The 17662-nt window shown below is 46.6% G+C and overlaps 1 protein-coding gene across 4 annotated transcripts in view; it reads left to right on the top strand.

Moving 5' to 3' along the window:
• The window catches only part of Ak7 (adenylate kinase 7), a 74470-nt gene that overhangs the window by 23480 nt on the left and 33328 nt on the right, over positions 1–17662 (top strand). For 2 of the 4 annotated variants that reach the window (XM_045155475.1, XM_004665606.2), the window contains 5 exons: positions 3896–3976; positions 7008–7096; positions 12394–12484; positions 14004–14081; positions 16714–16863. In XM_045155475.1, the coding sequence (XP_045011410.1) occupies positions 3896–3976; positions 7008–7096; positions 12394–12484; positions 14004–14081; positions 16714–16863 (489 nt within the window). The remainder of the gene's footprint in view (positions 1–3895; positions 3977–7007; positions 7097–12393; positions 12485–14003; positions 14082–16713; positions 16864–17662) is intronic. The other 2 variants (XM_045155476.1, XM_045155477.1) reach the window with 2 other exon arrangements.

Here is a 17662-nt window from a genome sequence, read left to right as displayed (position 1 = left end):
TCCAGTTTTTTCTTAAACAATCTGTCAGGGCTGGGAAAATGGCTCAGTAGATAAAGTTCTTGCTGTGCAAGCATGAGGACCTGATCCAGGATCCCCAGCACCCATTTAAATGCCAGCTGGACATGGCAGCCCAAGTTTAATTCTCCGGTACCCACATTAAGCCAAATGCGCAAAGTAGTGTGTGTATCTGAAGTTCATTTGCCACAGATGAATGAATGAATGAATGAATGAATGAATGAATATTTAAAACAAACCAGCAAAAATTAAAGCAAGTGGTAGAGTGCTCAGCTGGCTTGTGTAAAGCCTCGGTTTCAAGCCCCAGAATGGGAGGTGACAGGGAACATGCCTGTAGTCAGTCACGTGAACAATATTAATAGCTTCTGTTCAAGCAAAATCTGTCGTTTTGACAAATGTTTAATACAATTTTCTTTTCATGTATAAAAATAGATGGCAGGAATGTCTTGGTAACCAGTAAGTAGCAATCCATGGAGAACTATTGAGGGCCTGTGTAACTGTGTCCTCTAAGGTGGTAGATGTCTCTCGCGGTGTATCTTGAAACCCTGTGGAATCCGGCGAAATCCTCAGAATCCCGTGCAGCAGCTCTTACTATCCTCGTCCCTACTCAGCCTATATAGAACCCCACACCTAAGCCCCAGCCAGCACTTGGGAGGCAGAGGTAGGAGGATTGCTGCGAGTTCAGGGCCAGCCTGAGATTACATAATGAATTCTAGGTCAACCGGGACTAGAGCGGAACCCTACTTCGAGAAGAAAAAATAAGAGAATCCCTAAATCTATGAAGGTTCCATTACGTTTTTCTTATTAGTGGCAGGCAACAGTGGTGAGTAATAATAGCTCTTACGTGACACCTAGTGGTCAAGGAGGGAATTACAAAGAACTTCAAATGTCCCAATCTGTCCATGAAAACCCTTAACAGTAACACTGCAAACACTGTAGAGTATGAAATATTTGAAAGAAGTAACAGAGCCAGGCATAGTGGCTCATCACTGTACTCCTAGAACTCATGAGGCTGATGCAGGAGGATGGTGAATTCAAGGTCAGCCTGAGCTACATAATGAGTCCATATCTCAAAAACAAATAGAAGGAGGAAGTATAGTTCTTTGTCCATAACTTAGAAAGGTCCTTCAATATGTGGCTGTTGTGGGCTGGAGAGACGGCTCAATGGATACTTGCTTGAAAAACTTGCAGCCTGCCCTTGATTCCCTAGTTACCACGCGAAGCCAGATGCACAAAGTGGTGCATGTATCTGGGTGCATTCGCAGAGGCAGTTTGCCCTGGCAGCCCATTCCTCCCTCCTTTTCTCTCTGCCTTTGTTTCTCCTCCACTCTCTGTCAAATAAATAAAACGTTTTTGAGGTGGGGTCTCACTCTAGCCCAGGCTGACCTGAAATTCATTATGTAGTCTCAGGGTGGCCTTGAACTCACAGCAATCCTCCTACCTCTGCCTCCTGAGTGCTGGGATTAAAGGCGTGCTAATAAATACTTTTTGTAATTTGGATTGTTATGTCTTGTGGAGAAAGAAGGATTCTGGGAATTGAACTAAGCTCTTCCACATGCTAGACACTGAGTCACCTCTCTAGCCTGTAAGGTTTTTTGTTTTGTTTTGCTTTGTTTTGTTTTTTGGTTTTTCGAGGTAGGGTCTCATTCTAGCCCAGGCTGACCTGGAATTCACTATAGAGTCTCAGGGTGGCCTTGAACTCACGGCGATCCTCCTACTTCTGCCTCCCAAGTGCTGGGATTAAAGGAGTGCGCCACCATGACCGGCTTTTTTTGGTTTTTTGAGGTAGGGTTTTACCCTAGCACAAGCTGACCTGAAATTCACTCTGTATTCTCAGGGTGACCTCGAACTCACTGCAATCCTCCTACCTCTGCCTCTCTCAAGGTGTGCACCACCACGCTCGGCTTTAACCTGTAAATTTTGAGGTTAAAATAAATAAAATGTGGCTGGAGAAGTGACTCTGTGGTTAAAGGCACTTACTTGCAAAGCCTGCCAATCCTGGTTCAGTTCTCTAGCACCCATGTAAAGCCAGATGCACAAAGTGGCTCACGTGTCTGAGTTCATTTGCAGTGGCAGGAGGCCCTGGCATGCCTATTCTCTATCTTTGTCACTCAGTCTCTCTCTGTCTCAAATATTGAAATAAGTAAATAAAAAAGGGACCATGTTATTGATCGTCTAATTGTCTATCTATTTTTCTTAAAAAAAAAAAAAGTCTTACTAAGTAGCTGTGCTGGCCCCGAGTTTGGGATTAATGGCACATGCCACATCTTTTTGTTCATTTGTTTTTTCATAGCAGGGTCTCACTCTAGCCTAGCTGACCTGGAGCTCACTTGGTAGCCCAGGCTGGCCTCAAGCTCACAGTGATCCTCCAACCTCAGCCTTCCAAGTGCTGGGACTAAAGGTGTGTTCTACCATACTTGGCTCTATATCATTTCTATCTACAGTTTGTCTTCCTTTCTTCCTTCTATTCTTCCTCTCTCCCTCCCTCCCTTCTTTCTTTCTTTTCTTCCTCCTTTCCTCCTTCTCTCCCTCTCCCCTTCTTTATTTTTTTCCCTTAGGTAGGATCTCACTGTAGCCCAAGATGACCTGGAACTCATTCTGTAGTCCCAGGCTGGCCTCAAGCTCACAGTGATCTTCCTACCCCCACCTCCTGAATGCTGGGATTAAAGGCGAGCATCAGCATGCCCAGACCCTCTCCTCTTCTTTTCCTCACTCTCTGATTCCAGGGCATCAAACATGCTAGGCAAGTGCTTTACCACTGAGCTTTACCCGGCCCAATTTTCTTGTAACTTCAAATGAAGACTATATGTATATGTGTATGTATATATGTGTGTGTGTGTGTGTGTGTATAAAATATAATATAATATATATATATATATATATATATATATATATATATATAATTGGTTTTACAAGGTAGGGTCTCACTGTAGCCCAGGCTGACCTGGAATTCACTATGTAGTCAGGGAGTCCTTTAACTCAAGGGGATCCTCCTAACTCTGCCTCCCAAATGCTGGGATTAAAGCCATGCACCACCATGCCCTGCTTTAAGACTATACATACATACATACACACACAGACATACATATATACACACATACACATATATGTATTTTATTTTATTTGTTTTTTTTTTTTGAGGTAGAGTCTCACTGTAGCTCAGGCTGTCCTGGAATTCACTATGTAGTCTCAGGGTGGCCTTAAACTCACTGCAATCCTCCTCCCTCTGCCTCTTAAATGCTAGGATTAGAAGCATGTGCCACCACACCTGCCTTTTTTTTTTTTTTTTGGTTTTTCAAAGTAGGGTCTCACTCTAGCTCAGGCTGACCTGGAATTCATTATGTAGTCTCAGGGTGGCCTCAAACTCACGGTGACCCACCTACCTCTGCCTCCCAAGTGCTGGAATTAAAGGCGTGTGCCACAACGCCCGGCAGCTTCTATTTTTTAAGATAGTCTCTCACTCTGTATACCAGGCTGGCCTTGAATTTGTTGCAATCCTCCAGCCTTAACTTCCTAAATATTCTTTCTCTCTTAAATCCTCTGTCTAATAAATAAATAAATAAGTATAGTTTTAAAAAGAGATTATTTCTTAGGAGAAAAAGATGATGACGTCAAAATAAAAGAGAATAATTGCAAGGGGAGGGGATTCAATAGAGGGTGGATTTGAGGGGGAGAATGGGAGTGGACGGAGGGAATTATTATGGTTTTACTGCCTATGCTTATGGAAGCTGTCAATAAAAAGTTTTTAAAAGAGGTTATATCTTAAGATGAACCTAAGAAGCCCCAAAATGTTGATGAAACTTGCAGGCATGCTCATTTTAACTAATGAATCTTGTTCAAGATGACTGATAATGTCATAGAAATTCTCTTATTTTTCTAGGCCAAAAAATTTGTAACTTATATAGTTGCCTCAGGGCTTCAATACGGCGTGGAAGGAGGCATCTTACACACCTTCTTCAAGGTACAACCTTTGTGACATGTGGATTCTTAGAAAGTGTTTTACAAGCTGCATACGGTGATGCATGGCCCCTAATCTCTGCACGTGGGAGGCAGTGAGTTGAGACTCTGAGGCTGTCCTAGGCTGCAAAGCAAAGCCTGTCTCAGGAAAAGAAAGGAAATGGAAGTGAAGGAGAAGGGAGGGAAGGAGGGAGACAGGAGTGAAGGGTAGAGGGATATGCTGTAGATAGCAAGATGAGATCTGGCAGTTGACTGACTCCTGGTTTTCTGGGGTGGTCAGGACAAAGATGTGAGAGGAGCAGGTTCAAGAGGGCATGGTAGAAATGGCAGCTAGAACAGACGAGGGGTTTCAGGAACAGAGAGGAGGGGAGAAGTAAAGGAAAAGAGTAGCCAGAAATTTTGTTTGATTTATTTTATGTGCTTGTTTGCTCTATTTATTTATTATTATTATTATTTGGTTTCGAGGTAAGGTCTCACTCTAGCCCAGGGTGACCTGGAATTCACTATGTAGTCTCAAGGTGGCCTTGAACTTGCAGCGATCCTCTTACCTTTGCCTCCCAAGTGCTGGGATTAAAGGTGTGCGGCTACATTTAGTTTTGAGACAAGGTCTTACCATATGGCCCAGGCTGGCCTGAAACTTTCTGTGAGCTCAAGATGACCTCAAATTCACAATCCTCCTGCCTCTGCCTCCAAAGTGTTAGGATTAGAGTTGCCTACCATCATGCCCAGCACAGATTTGCTTCGTTTTCCTTTTCTGAGACAAGGTCTCACGCAGCTCAGGCTGGCCTCAAGCTCACTCTGTAGCCAGTGTTGCTCTGACCCTCTTGCCTCTACCTCCCAAGTGCTGGGATTGTAGGACTGACCCGGCACACATCAGCTTGCACAGCTAAGGCTGTGTGGTGCTTTGATTCAAGTGTTCCCCATAAACTTAGGTATTCTGAATGCTGATAGTGATTTGGGAATTAACTTCCCCTGGAGGCCGTGTACTGTTGGGGGCAGGTTTATGGGTGCTATAGCCAGTCTCCCCTTGCCAGTGTTTGGCACACTCTTCTGTTGCTATTGTCCACCTGATGTGAGCCAGGGGTTGATGTCCATCCTCTGCTCATGCCATCATTTTCCTCTGTCATCGTGGAGCTTCTCCTCAAGTCCATAATCCAAAATAAACCCACAAGCTGCTCTTGGTTGGGTGTTTTCTGCCAGCAATGTGAACCTGACTGCAACAGGGTGTAAGCAATAGAAAGCTCTTTGGCATTGTCCCTTGTCTGCTGCTCCTTGACTGCCTGACCGTGGAAGGCTGGCATTGTCAAGCCTCTGCCCCTGGCCCTTTTGCCTCCTCCCTCTGGAGCCTAGTGGGGCAGGTTCCCTCTTGTTGCTGGGCAACCACCCACCCGGAGGCAGCTGACCGGAGGAAAGGGTTCACTTCAGGCTTCCCGCTTCAGGAAGAAACTTCATGGTGGCAGGGAAAGCACCATGGCAGAGCAAAGACTGGGCATCGCATCTTGTCGCAGCAGCTGGGCAGGCATAGCTGGCACTGGCAAGTGGGCTGCACTGTAAAGTCCCAAGGCCCGCCCCAGTGACACCTCTTCCATCAAGGCTGCATCTCCCAAAGGTTCTGCCTGCTTGGGGGATTGAGCATGTGGCTTAATCACAGCCACGTAAGGCTGTGGGGATGACGTACACCGAGTTGCTGTGTTTATCTCCATGACTAGTCCTGCTGCCTGTACAATGCAGGTCTCCGGCCTGGCTCTTTCCCCACCTCTCGTTCTATAGGCCCAGCTGCTTATTCACCCCTTTGGATGGGTGTCTTTTGCAAACCCAAACTGTATCTTTGGCTCCCATCCAGGCCGAGGGCATCCCACAGGTGTAACCTCCTTCCAGGGACTTTGTCCACTAGAGTTCAGTTTCTCTCTCTGACAGTTACCTCCACCAGGGGCAGTGACTCCAAAAGCCAATGGAACCCTGTCCACGAAAATGAAAGACCTCAGGCACATGAAAGGACTTACTTTCTGTGGACCTTTCACAGGCTAGGGATAACTGATTATTATAGAAGTCTCCAGAAACTGGTCAGCCCTGAGATTGCATTGTTTTTGTTTTTGATTAACACGTATTTTAAAAATATATTTTATTTATTGATTTATTTGAAAGAGAGAGAATGAATGGATGTGCCAGGGCCTCAGCCACTGCAAATGAACTCCAGACGCCTGCACCATGTGCATCTGGCTTACATGAGTACTGGGGAATTGAACCTGGGTCCTTAGGCTTCATAGGCAAGCGCTTTAACTGCTAAGCCATCTCTCCAGCCTTGATTAACATGTATTAATTTTACATACTAATGGACTTCACTGTAGTACTTCCACACAAGTATAACATGCAGTTACCAAATCCAGTCCTGCTTATCTACCCTTCCCACCCCGCCTCCCCCTGCAAATACTCCCCAAGCTCTGTTAATTACCAATCTAGATTCAGATTGACTTTTTTTTTTCCCCAGGTAGGGCCTTACTCTAGCTCAGGCTGACTGGAATTCACTATGTAGGCTCAGGGTAGCCTCAAACTCATAGCAATCCTCCTACCTCTGCCTCCCGAGTGCTGGGATTAAAGGCGTGCACCACCATGCCCGGCCAGATTGACTTTTTAGCTTCCACAAATGAGACAGCATGTTTTTTTGTTTGGTTGGTTTTGGATTTTCAAGGTAGGGTCCCACTCTAGTCCAGACTGACCTGGAATTCACTATGTAATCTCAGGGTGGCCTCGAACTCACGGCGATCTACGTACCTCTGTGTCCCAAGTGCTGGGATTAAAGGCGTGCGCCACCACACCTGGCATCATGTACTTTGACTGTCTGACTTATTTCACTTAACATCATGTTCTGATGTCACACTTTATTTCTCTTCAATCTCACGGGGACTGAGCTGGGAAGTACCAGCTATAGGAAGTTACCCAAAATATGGTCTCATGCATTCTTGTCTGTGGACTGCATGCGGCTGCAAGCACAAGACACACGCCTGGGCAACCGCTGTTGCTTTTCATTCTTTCAGCTAGCTTGGATGGGTGAGACTCCTGCATTGCCTGTTTTTGGAGATGGAATGAACATAATTCCAGCAATTCACATTCTTGACCTAGCAGGGTAAGTATTGCCCCAGAAATGTGACTGTTCTGGGGGATTAGCTCTTGTAATTATGCGTAAAGTAACACCTGCTGTGAGTACACCCTGGCGCTCAGACCCTCTCAGGTGAAATAGTCTCTCCACACAGCAGCCTCTGGTAGAAGACGTGTCAGCTCTGGTGTGCATCTGACAAAAGAACGTCCACGGGAAAGCGCCACCCTTGCTTTTTTGTTTTTTCATCTTCACGTAGGTGGCTTGAGAATTGAACATGGGCCAGCAGACTTTGTAAGCAAGCATCTTTAACTGCTGAGCTATCTTCAGACTGCTGATGACAAGTTCAAGATTATATCTTAGAAATTTTAAAAAAATGGCCAGGGTAAGATGGCACATGCCTTTAAGCTCAGTACTCTAGAAGCAGAGGTAGGAGGATCGCTGTGAGTTTGAGTCCACCCTGAGACTACATAGTGAACTCCAGGTCAGCCTGGGCTAGAGTGAGACCCTACCTTGAAAAACAAACAACAACAAAATGTTTTGGCCAGGTGAAGTGGCACAGATCTTTAATCCTAGCACTCAGGAGGCTGAGGTAGGAGGATTGCAGAGTTCAAGGCCATCCTGGAGCTACAGAGTTCCAGATTGGCCTGGGCTAAAAAGTGAGACCCTACCTTGAAAACAAACAAATATAAACACACACACAATTTATTTGAGAGAACGAGAAAGTGAGAAAAGGCCTCTTTGGATGCACCACTTTGTGTATCTGGCTTTATATGGGTTCTGGGGAATTGAACCTGGGTCCTTCAGCTTCATAGGAAAGCACCTTAACCAATAACCCACCTCTTTAGCTCCTCAAAGCTCTACTTTTTTTTTTTTTTTTTTTTTTTTAGGTAGGGTCTCACTCTACTCACTCTAGTCCAGGCTGACCTGGAATTCACTGTGTAGTCTCAGGGCAGCCTCAAACTCACAGCAATCCTGCTACCTCTGCCTCCCAAGTGCTGGGATTAAAGGCATGTGCCACCATGCCCAGCTCATTCAAAGCTCTACTTTTAAGGAGATAAGAAAATAGTATATTCTGGGCTGGGAGATGGCTTAGCGGTTAAGGTGCTGTCCTGTGAAATGGATTCTCCAGAACCCATGTAAGCCTGATGCACATAGTGGCCCATGTGTCTATAGTTCATTTGCAGTAGCTGGAGGCCCTGGTGCACCTATCTTCTCTCTCTCTGTCTCTTCTTCTCTCTCCCTCATAAGTAAATTGTAAAAAAATCTTAAGTAAAAAAAGAAAGAAAGAAAGAAAGAAAGAAGGAAGGAAAGAAAGGGGGCTGGGGAGATGGCTTAGTGATTAAGGCGCTTGCCCCAAGGACGTAGATTTGATTCCCAAGTACCCAAATAAGCCAGACGCATATGTCTGGAGTTCATTTGCAGTGGCTAGAGGCCCTGGCATGCCCATTCTCTTTCCATATGTCTCTTTTCTCATGCTCTCTCTTTCTCTCTGCTTGCAAATAACTAAATAAAATAAAATAAATTTGTAAAAAAGAAAAGGAAAGGAAATAGTATATTCTGAGGCAAATGTGAGTGAGCCATGGCCCAGGATCTCAGCTTCACTCTAGAGGCCGAGGAAGAGGTTACATAGACTTGGATAGTCACAAAATAAAGAAAATCATGCACGAGTACATACAACAACTATACCGGAAGGAGCATTAAGCACAAAGACTACAGAAATGCCTGGAGAACTTTTGCATAGGGGTCAGATGTTGTCTTTCAGCATTCTTTGCTGTAGAGCTGGGATAGACGAGATTGGCTAGGTTTAACCACTCACCCCAGGAGGTTTGCCTAACAGAATGCGAGGGTGCAAAGACTGAAGGTAAAGGGCTGTTTTATGTTCTGTGTTGTTTGCCCCAGAGGGCCTGAGGTAATCCCAGGGCCCAGCATTCCACTGCTCTGCACTCATATGGTCTCGGCCAGGGGCAGGGGTCCATTTGTGCTTCAGTACGGATGTGAGGCTTCTCTGTGTTTCACCTTCACCGAGCCGGCCTCCCAGCACTGCCTTCTTAGCGGACTGGCCTCAGCCCAGTGCCAGCTCCTCCCCACGAGGGGGGCTGTGGGCAGTGACTGCACCCCTCCCGCCGCCCCCCAGGCTGGCGCCAGCTTCCCACTGTCCTCTTCACCCACTGACCACTGAAAATCAGACAGGATCCCAGACACAGTTACAGGCTTACCAGGAAAGAAATGAGGCCTGAACTCCACTGCCTCTCCCCTTGTGAGCCCCTTGCAAAATCCTCAAGCTCATTTTCATTATTCTGAAAGAAGGATCCCGGAAATTATGTAAAGTTCACACTCCACATCACCTAGATTTTGGCCTGGTCTGGCTGTACAAAGAAGGGTAGAATGTTCCAGGCCAACCTGAGCAACATGGTCCAAGCCAGCCTGGACTCCATAGCAAGCTCCTCTCTCACCCAGTCTCCCTGCTTCCAAAACCTCTAGGTCTGCCTCAGCCAACATTAATTCTGGGAATGAAGGGAAGAAAATACTCCCGTTTTATCAGCTGTGATTTTCTATTATGTTACCAGGGTCAAGTTTTATTTTTTTAATTTATTCTACATGGCCTTTCTCTGTAGTTCAGGGGGGCCTAAAACTGGGGGGAAAAAATCTTCCTGTCTCAACTTCCCCAGTGCTATGCACCACCACACGCAGCCTAGTCTTTTACATTCTTAAACATTCTTAAAACAAACTCTTCACATGTGACTAAGTGAATTGTTTCCCCCCACATGATGGAAGGACTTGGGGCCCTTTCACCAACATTTCATTTCTTCCTGCACATTTCTTTGAAGAATGTCAATCACTTAACAAAGGAAGGGAGTTCAAAGGATTCTGACACATTAATATCCAGTGATCATTTATGATTACTTGTTCAGTGCTGGGACCCAGGACAGGCATACTAGGCGAGCACCCTGCCAAGAGCCTCGCCGCCAGCCCTGGTGTGAACAGTGAGATGTGCAAAGGGACAGCCACTGTGGGAGTCGCCTGGTCACTGCAACTGCACTGGTCACAGAAACCTTGCATCTGCTCATATCTTTGCCCTGCGGAAGGCGGGAAGGTCGCGTGGCTCCTCTGAGCCCAGTTCTGTCACTGTAAGGCCCCGCGCCTATCCGACTGGGCTTCGGTGGAGTAGAACCTGCGGAGCCCCCGGCAAAGTCTTGGCAGAGTGAGGATTCAGAGTGACCGGCGCTGTGTGCTGTGACTTCCTCACGAGACAGCCATAGCTCCTTCTGTCCCTGCTTCACTTTGCAAAACTCCTTCCCCAAGCAGAGGCAGGACACTCAAAGGAGTCTCTGGGTGGGCAGACTTCCTGACTGCAGTCTACCAGAAGGAAAACAGGTTGGGCCTGAGGGTGGAAGTCTGTTGCTTAAAAGGATGAGGTAGGAGGATTACCGTAAATTTGAGGCTGTTGCAGTCAGGTTCACATTGCTGGTGGAAATCACCCAACCAAGAGAAGCTTGTGGGAAAAAAAGAGGTTTATTTTGGCTTACAGGCTCAAGGGAAAGCTCCATGGTGGCAGGGAGAACGACAGCATGAGCAGAGGGTGGACATCACCCCCTGGCCAACATCAGGTGGACCATAGCAACAGGAGAGTGTGCCAAACACTGGCAAGGCGAAACTGACTATGACAGCCATAAGCCCGCCCCCAATAATACACCGCCTCCAGGAGGCGTTAATTCCCAAATCTCCATCAGCTGGGAACCTACATCCAGAACACCTGAATCAAACCACCACAGAGGCCAACCTAGGGCTGCAGGTGAGTTCCAAGTGAGCCTGAGTTACCAAAACCAGCCACACAAACAAGTTCAGGGCCTGCCTAGGCTACAGAGCAAGTTCAAGGCTAGCCTTGGCAACTTAGTGAGAATCCATTTCAAAATAAATAGGAAAAGCCAGGCGTAGTAGCGCACGCCTTTAATCCCAGCACTCAGGAGGCAGAGGTAGGAGCATCACCGTGAGTTCAAGGCCAACCTGGGACTACATAGTGAATTCCAGATCAGCCTGAACTAGAGTGAGACCCTACCTCAGAAAACCAAAATAAATAAATAAATAAATAAAAAGAGGGTTGGGGATATATATCAGTGATAGGTTGCTTATCTAGTATGTGTGAAGCCTTGAGTTCAATTCTTTGTACTACAATAATAATAGATGAAATAAATAAAAAATAAGAAAGAACCACATTGGGAGGCAGAGGTAGGAGGATTGCCAAGAGTTTTCAGCCAGCATGAGACTACATAGTGAATTCCAGGTCAGCATGGGCTAGAGTGAGACCCTACCTCCAACCCCCCCCCAAAAAAAAAAGAAAGAAACATAGCCAAGTGTGGTAGCACAGGCCTTTGATCCCAGTACTTGGGAGCCAGAGGTAGGATTGCTGTGAGTTTGAGGCCAGCCTGGAACTACAGAATGAGTTCCAGGTCAGAATGGAGTAGAGCCAAACCCTGCCTCAAAAATAAGGAAAAAAGAAAGAAAGTAAGGAAGGAAGAAACAAAATTGGGAACCAAGTTTATCTGTTTTCACAGCCTTGCTTCATGGGCTGAAAAGATGTCTCATTGGGTAATAGTGCTTGTTACGCAAGAGTGAGGGCCTGACTTGGATGCCCAGCACACACATAACAAGCCAGGCATGGAGCCAGGCAAGGTGGCGCGTGCCTTTAACCTAGCACTATGGAGGCAGAGGTAGGAGGATCACCGTAAGTTCAAGGCCACCTTGATAGTACATGGTGAATTCCAGGTCAGCCTGGGTACTGAGACCCTACCTTGAGGGAAAAAAAAAAAGGCCAGGCATGGCAATGCCTGCCTTTACCTCCAGTTCTTGGGGGAGACAAGAGTATCCTTGGGGCTGGCAGATACCACACCACACATACACACATTCATACAATAATAATTTTTTAAAGATTTATATTTATTTATTTATCAGAGACAAAGAGGGGGGACAGAGAGAGAAAGAGAGAATGGGCATGCCAGGGCCTCTAGCTACTGAAAACGAACTCCAGACACATGTGCCACCATGTGCATCTATCTTACATGGGACCTGGAGAATCGAACCTGGGTTCTTAGGCTTCGCAGGCATGTGCCTTAACCGCTGAGCCCAGTGATAACTTTTTTCAAGGCCTGGCTCCCGCCTGTCTCCTTGTAACTTTTCAGCCCAGGGAAAGTCACTTCCTACCCCTGTAGACTTCCCACAGTGGTGCAGACCCAGAAACCATGTCCCAAAGCACAGGCGCCGTGCCGTCTGAGGGGCAAAGGTCTGTTTGCCCCTCTCCGGTGACTGTCGTAACTCTTGGTCTGCAGAGTGATACAGAATGTAATAGACCACGTGCCGAAGTTCCACTACCTGGTGGCTGTAGATGAGTCTGTCCACACCCTGGAGGACCTGGTCAAGGTATGGGGATCCATTTCTTCCCAGACTTCAATGGCCTGCCCTTAGTTTCTGCCCCTTAAACTATAGTTACAGAAATCGTTGTGCTAACAGGACTCCCAAAATACTTTAAACTCCCCATTTGTACTTGCAGCGCCTATGTTGGGAAATTACTACCAGATAACCTTTGTCTAGTGTGTGCATGGAAGACAAGAACAGCCGCGGGGGGGGGGGGTTCCAGGCTCAGGGGTGGAGAGCACAGCTCCAATACACAAATAGCATGCCAGGGTATTAAGCCCACTCTGCGGACACTTGTCCCAAATCCTGATACGGTCAGGATCACGGGACCCACGGCCACTTCTAAGAGTTGTGGGTAAGAGCAGCTCTGGCAGGCCAGGCAGCCTGGCCAGCGCCGTCCCCTTACACCCCAACTAGCCCAGCTGCCGTGGCCTTGGCCTCTGCTCTTTCCGGACTCCTCCCCACGTAACTCTATCATGTGGAGGGTTTGTCACTTAGCAAAGGGGATGCTGGGCTCTGGTTTGTTAAACAAAAATGATGGGAGCCCACTGTTTCAGGCCGAGCTCCTATACTAGACCCCAGCAGACCAGACCAGAGTCACTCATTCTAAATGCCGCGTAGTCAAGAGAAACTTAACGGTACTTCCCACACCCCCTAAGGGACGGATCCCATTAGACCATTTATTTTTCTGCCAATGGGAGTTTCCAGCTCACCTGAGTCAACATAAAAAAGCCCCTTCCGCTTTAACCCTTAGCACAAATAACTCTAGGTTCACCATCAGCTCGTTTTCTACTGTTCTGTTTCCTCAGCGCCACCTTCAAGACCCACTACTTGCTATTGCCTGGTGGAAAGCTCTCATTCTCTTGTAGAATGGAGGTGTCCCTAGTTTGTGAATTGGAGTAAAAGCCAGTTAGATGTAGAAATGAATTTTCTGTAACTCTGTCTTTTGACATTCAGAATGTCTGTGTGCCCTCCCATATTCACATGTTGGCATTCTAACCCTCACGGTAAGGGCATTAGGAGATGACAGTGTTTGGGGAAGTGACTAGGTCGTGAGGGTGGAGACCTTAGGAAAGGAATTAGTGTCCTTCCAAAAGAAGCCAGAGAGGGCTCCCGGTCTCCTTGCAAGACTGTGAGGACCCAGAGGCAGGGCACAGCCAAGAAGCCGGAAAGCGACCTTTGCCAACCACCCGCCTGCCAGTGCTTGACCTTGGACTCTCTGACCTCTAACACTGCGAGCTGCACATCTTGGCGGCTCATAACCTACCCAGTTTGTGTCTTGAGTTACAGCAAACCAAGTGGACAAGATACTCTAGAGAAGGGGAGGAGGCATCTGGCCTGAGGGGAGGTAGGCAGGAGACAGGTGCTCATGGGGGCGGAGGTTTTCAGAGCATAAGCAAGTGTACCTTCAATACACTGTTTTGAAAATGTTGGGGTTTTGTGTGTACTACGTTGACATTCATTGAGAAGTTGTGTAGAAAACCTTGCAGGTAAGACACATAATATTTTTATTTTTCCCAAACAGTGCATCAGTAAACATACCGGCCCTGGAAAAATTCAGAAAGTACCCAAAGAAAATGCTTTTCTAACCAAGGAGTTGACAGTCAGTATAAATATTTTTTTTCTTTTCCAAAAACTGTTTTTCTAAGTAATAGTGAGGGAGCAGCCCTGGGTGTTGGTTGTGGTTCCGAGAGGATCTATTTCTTTATACTGATTGTTTCATGGGACTTTAGCCATAAGACTGCATTATTCAGAGTACATGCCCCTGGCATGGTGGTTCTTGTCCATAATCCCAGCACTCAGGAGACTGTAGTAGGAGGATCACATGAGTTCCAGGTCAGCCTGGGCTAAAGTGAGACCCTGCCTCAAAAAAAAAAAAAAAACAAAGTAGAGGCTCCCTAGGCATGGTAGCACACACATGTAGTCCCAGTATTTGGGAGGTAGACACAGGAAGATTAATAGTAACAAGTTCAAGACTAGCCTGGACTGTGTGAGACTCCATCTCAAAAAAAAAAAAAAAAAAAAAAGGAACATCAGCTGGGTATGGTGACACACAGCCTCAGTCCCAGCACTTGAGAGGCAGAGGTAGGAGGATCACTGTGAGTTTGAGGCTAACCTGGAACTACAGAGTGAGTTCCAGATCAGCCAAGGCTAGAGTGATAACCTACCTCAGGGAAAAAAAAAATGTAAAATGAGCCATGTGGTGGTGCATGCCCTTAATCCTAGCACTCAGGAGGCAGAGGTGGGAGGATTGCTGTGAGTTTGAGGCCAGCCTGGGCCTATAGAGTAAGTTTCAGGTTAGTCTAGGCTAGAGTGAGACTTTGCCTCAAAATAAATAAACAAATAAGGTAAAATGGGGGCTGGGAAGATGGCTTGGTATTAAAGGCACTTGCTTATAAAGCCTGCTGGCCAAGATTCAACTCCCAGCACCTATGCAAACGTGCAGTGGGAAGAAGTTCTGGTGTGGGCACACACACACACACACACACACACACACACACACACACACACACAGAGAGAGAGAGAGAGAGAGAGAAATAAAATGTTTTTAAAAGGGCCAGAGCCAGGTCTGGTATAGAGCTAGGGCCTGGGCTATAAATGATTCAGTGTTGACCTGAGCAGTTTAGTAAGACTGTGTCTCAAAATCAAGGGCAGAAAGAGGGTTGGGATTTTAACTCGGTGGTAGAGGCAAGGCACTGGGGTGTAAACATCTAGCACCGCCAAAAAAAAAAGGCTAGGATTGTAGCTCAGTTTAGCACTTGTTTAGCACATGCAAAGCAATGGCTTTGCTTGCCAGCACTGAGAGAAATAGAGAGAGAATGAATTTGTAATCCCAACACTGAGAAGGTAAATGCAGGAAGATTAGGAGTTCCAGGTCATCCTTGGCTACATAGTGACTTTGAAGCCACTTGGGCTACATGAGAAGAAAAGAAGGGCTGAAGAGGTGACTTAGCCATTACGGTGCTTGCTGCAAAGCCCCAGGCTTGATTTCCCAGTGCCCATAGAAAGCCAGAGTTTGTTTGCAGTGGCTGGAGGCCCCGGTGTGCCCATTCTCTCTATATATATCTGTCTCTCTCTCTTTCAAATTAATTAATTAAATAAACATTTTTTAAAAAAGAATAAGGAGAGGGAAAGGGAGGAGAAAGGACAGGAGGGGAGCACAAGTGAAGGGAGAAGAGGGAAGGAGAAAAGGGAGAAAAGAGGAGGGAAGGGAAAGGGAGGGAAGGGAGAGGAGGAGAGGGACCTTGAATTTGGATTTTTAATTTTTTTTGGTTTATTTTTATTTATTTATTTGAGAGCGACAGACAGAGAAAGAGGCAGAGAGAGAGAGAGAGAGATTGGGTGCCCCAGGGCTTCCAGCCACTGCAGACGAATTCCAGATGCTTGCGCCCCTTTGTGCATCTGGCTAACGTGGGTCCTGGGGAATCGAGCCTCGAACCGGGATCCTTAAGCTTCACAGGCAAGCGCTTAACCGCTAAGCCATCTCTCCAGCCCCCTGAATTTGGATTTTTAGAATCTTCCTACCTGGTTCAACCTCACGAGATCAGATGCCACCTGCCCAAAGAGAGCAGACTTGAGGAGCTGAGGCTAGAACTGTCTAGCACCTCTCTCATGCCCAGCACATAGATGTGTGAATGAATGCACGAATGAGTCCATGATCCAGCATCACCGTAGCACTCTTACTGCTGGGTTCAGGGCCTTGTGTGTTTCTCCCCCCCTCCATATATACACATACATACATATAAGTTGTTTTTTTTTTAATTTTTTATTTGTTTATTTGAGAGCGACAGACACAGAGAGAAAGACAGATAGAGGGAGAGAGAGAGAATGGGCGCGCCAGGGCTTCCAGCCTCTGCAAACGAACTCCAGACGCGTGCGCCCCCTTGTGCATCTGGCTAACGTGGGACCTGGGGAACCGAGCCTCGAACCGGGGTCCTTAGGCTTCACAGGCAAGTGCTTAACCGCTAAGCCATCTCTCCAGCCCACATATAAGTTTTTTGAGGTAGGGTCTCGCTCTAGCCCAGGCTGGCCTGGAATTCACTATGTAGTTGCATGGTGGCCTCAATCTCCTAGTGATCCTCCTACCTCTGCCTCTGTAGTGCTGGGATTAAAGGCATGTGCCACCTCGCCTGACTACTGTCTCTATATTGTTTGTCTGTCCTTAGGAATACTACAGTTATTTTTGTCTGCTAAATAAAAATGAAGACAAACCTCCAACTTTGTTTTAATCCTAGCAAGAGCATATTGACCATTTACTAGTTAACCTGAGGATGGAAGCCCTATTTGTGAAGGAGAATTTTAACATCCGGTGGGTTGCCCAGACGGGATTTGTGGAAAACATCAATAGTATTCTCAAAGAGTACAAGCTCAGCCGAGGATTAATGGTAACTATCACCATTTCCTATTTATACTTCTGGTTTAAGAAAAGTAAATGAAATTTACTGTTGGTGAAATTATACCAGTGAGAGTTTTTTCCTTTTCAAAAATCCAAATAAATTGTTTTTAAAACTTGATTACTGGGCTGGAGAGATGGCTTAGCGGTTGAGTGCTTGCCTGTGAAGCCTAAGGACCCCGGTTCGAGGCTCAGTTCCCCAGGTCCCACGTTAGCCAGATGCACAAGGGGGCGCACGCGTCTGAGTTCGTTTGCAGAGGCTGGAAGCCCTGGCGCGCCCATTCTCTCTCTCTCTCCCTCTATCTGTCTTTCTCTCTGTGTCTGTCGCTCTCAAATAAATAAATAAATAAATATTTAAAAAAAAACTTGATTTCTCCACTCTAACAATCTACATGTATGTTAAACTAATACCCATGACCCAAATATTAAAAACAATTTAAAAAGAAGCAATTAAGCCAGGCATGGCGGTGCATGCACTTAATCCCAGCACTCGGGAGGCAGAGGGAGGAGGATTGATATGAGCTTGAGGCCAGGCGGGAACTTCAGAGTGAGTTCCAAGCAGCTTGGGCTACTGTGAACCCCACCATGAAAAAAGTCACGAAAAATGAAGTGAACATTGCTGGGGGCTGGAGAGATGGTTCAGAAGTTAAGGGTGCTTGCGTGCAAAGTCCGACTGCCCCTCTTCAGTTCCCCAGTACCCACGTAAAGCCAGATGCACAAAGTGGCACACGTGTTTCTTTTGGCTCGTGGTCTCAGAGGCTCCAGTCCCTTCCTGTCAGCTGGCCCCACTG

The sequence above is a fragment of the Jaculus jaculus genome, chromosome 7 (assembly GCF_020740685.1).
Source record: "Jaculus jaculus isolate mJacJac1 chromosome 7, mJacJac1.mat.Y.cur, whole genome shotgun sequence".
Lineage (NCBI taxonomy): Eukaryota > Metazoa > Chordata > Mammalia > Rodentia > Dipodidae > Jaculus > Jaculus jaculus.
This window is presented reverse-complemented; position numbering and strand designations above follow the sequence as displayed.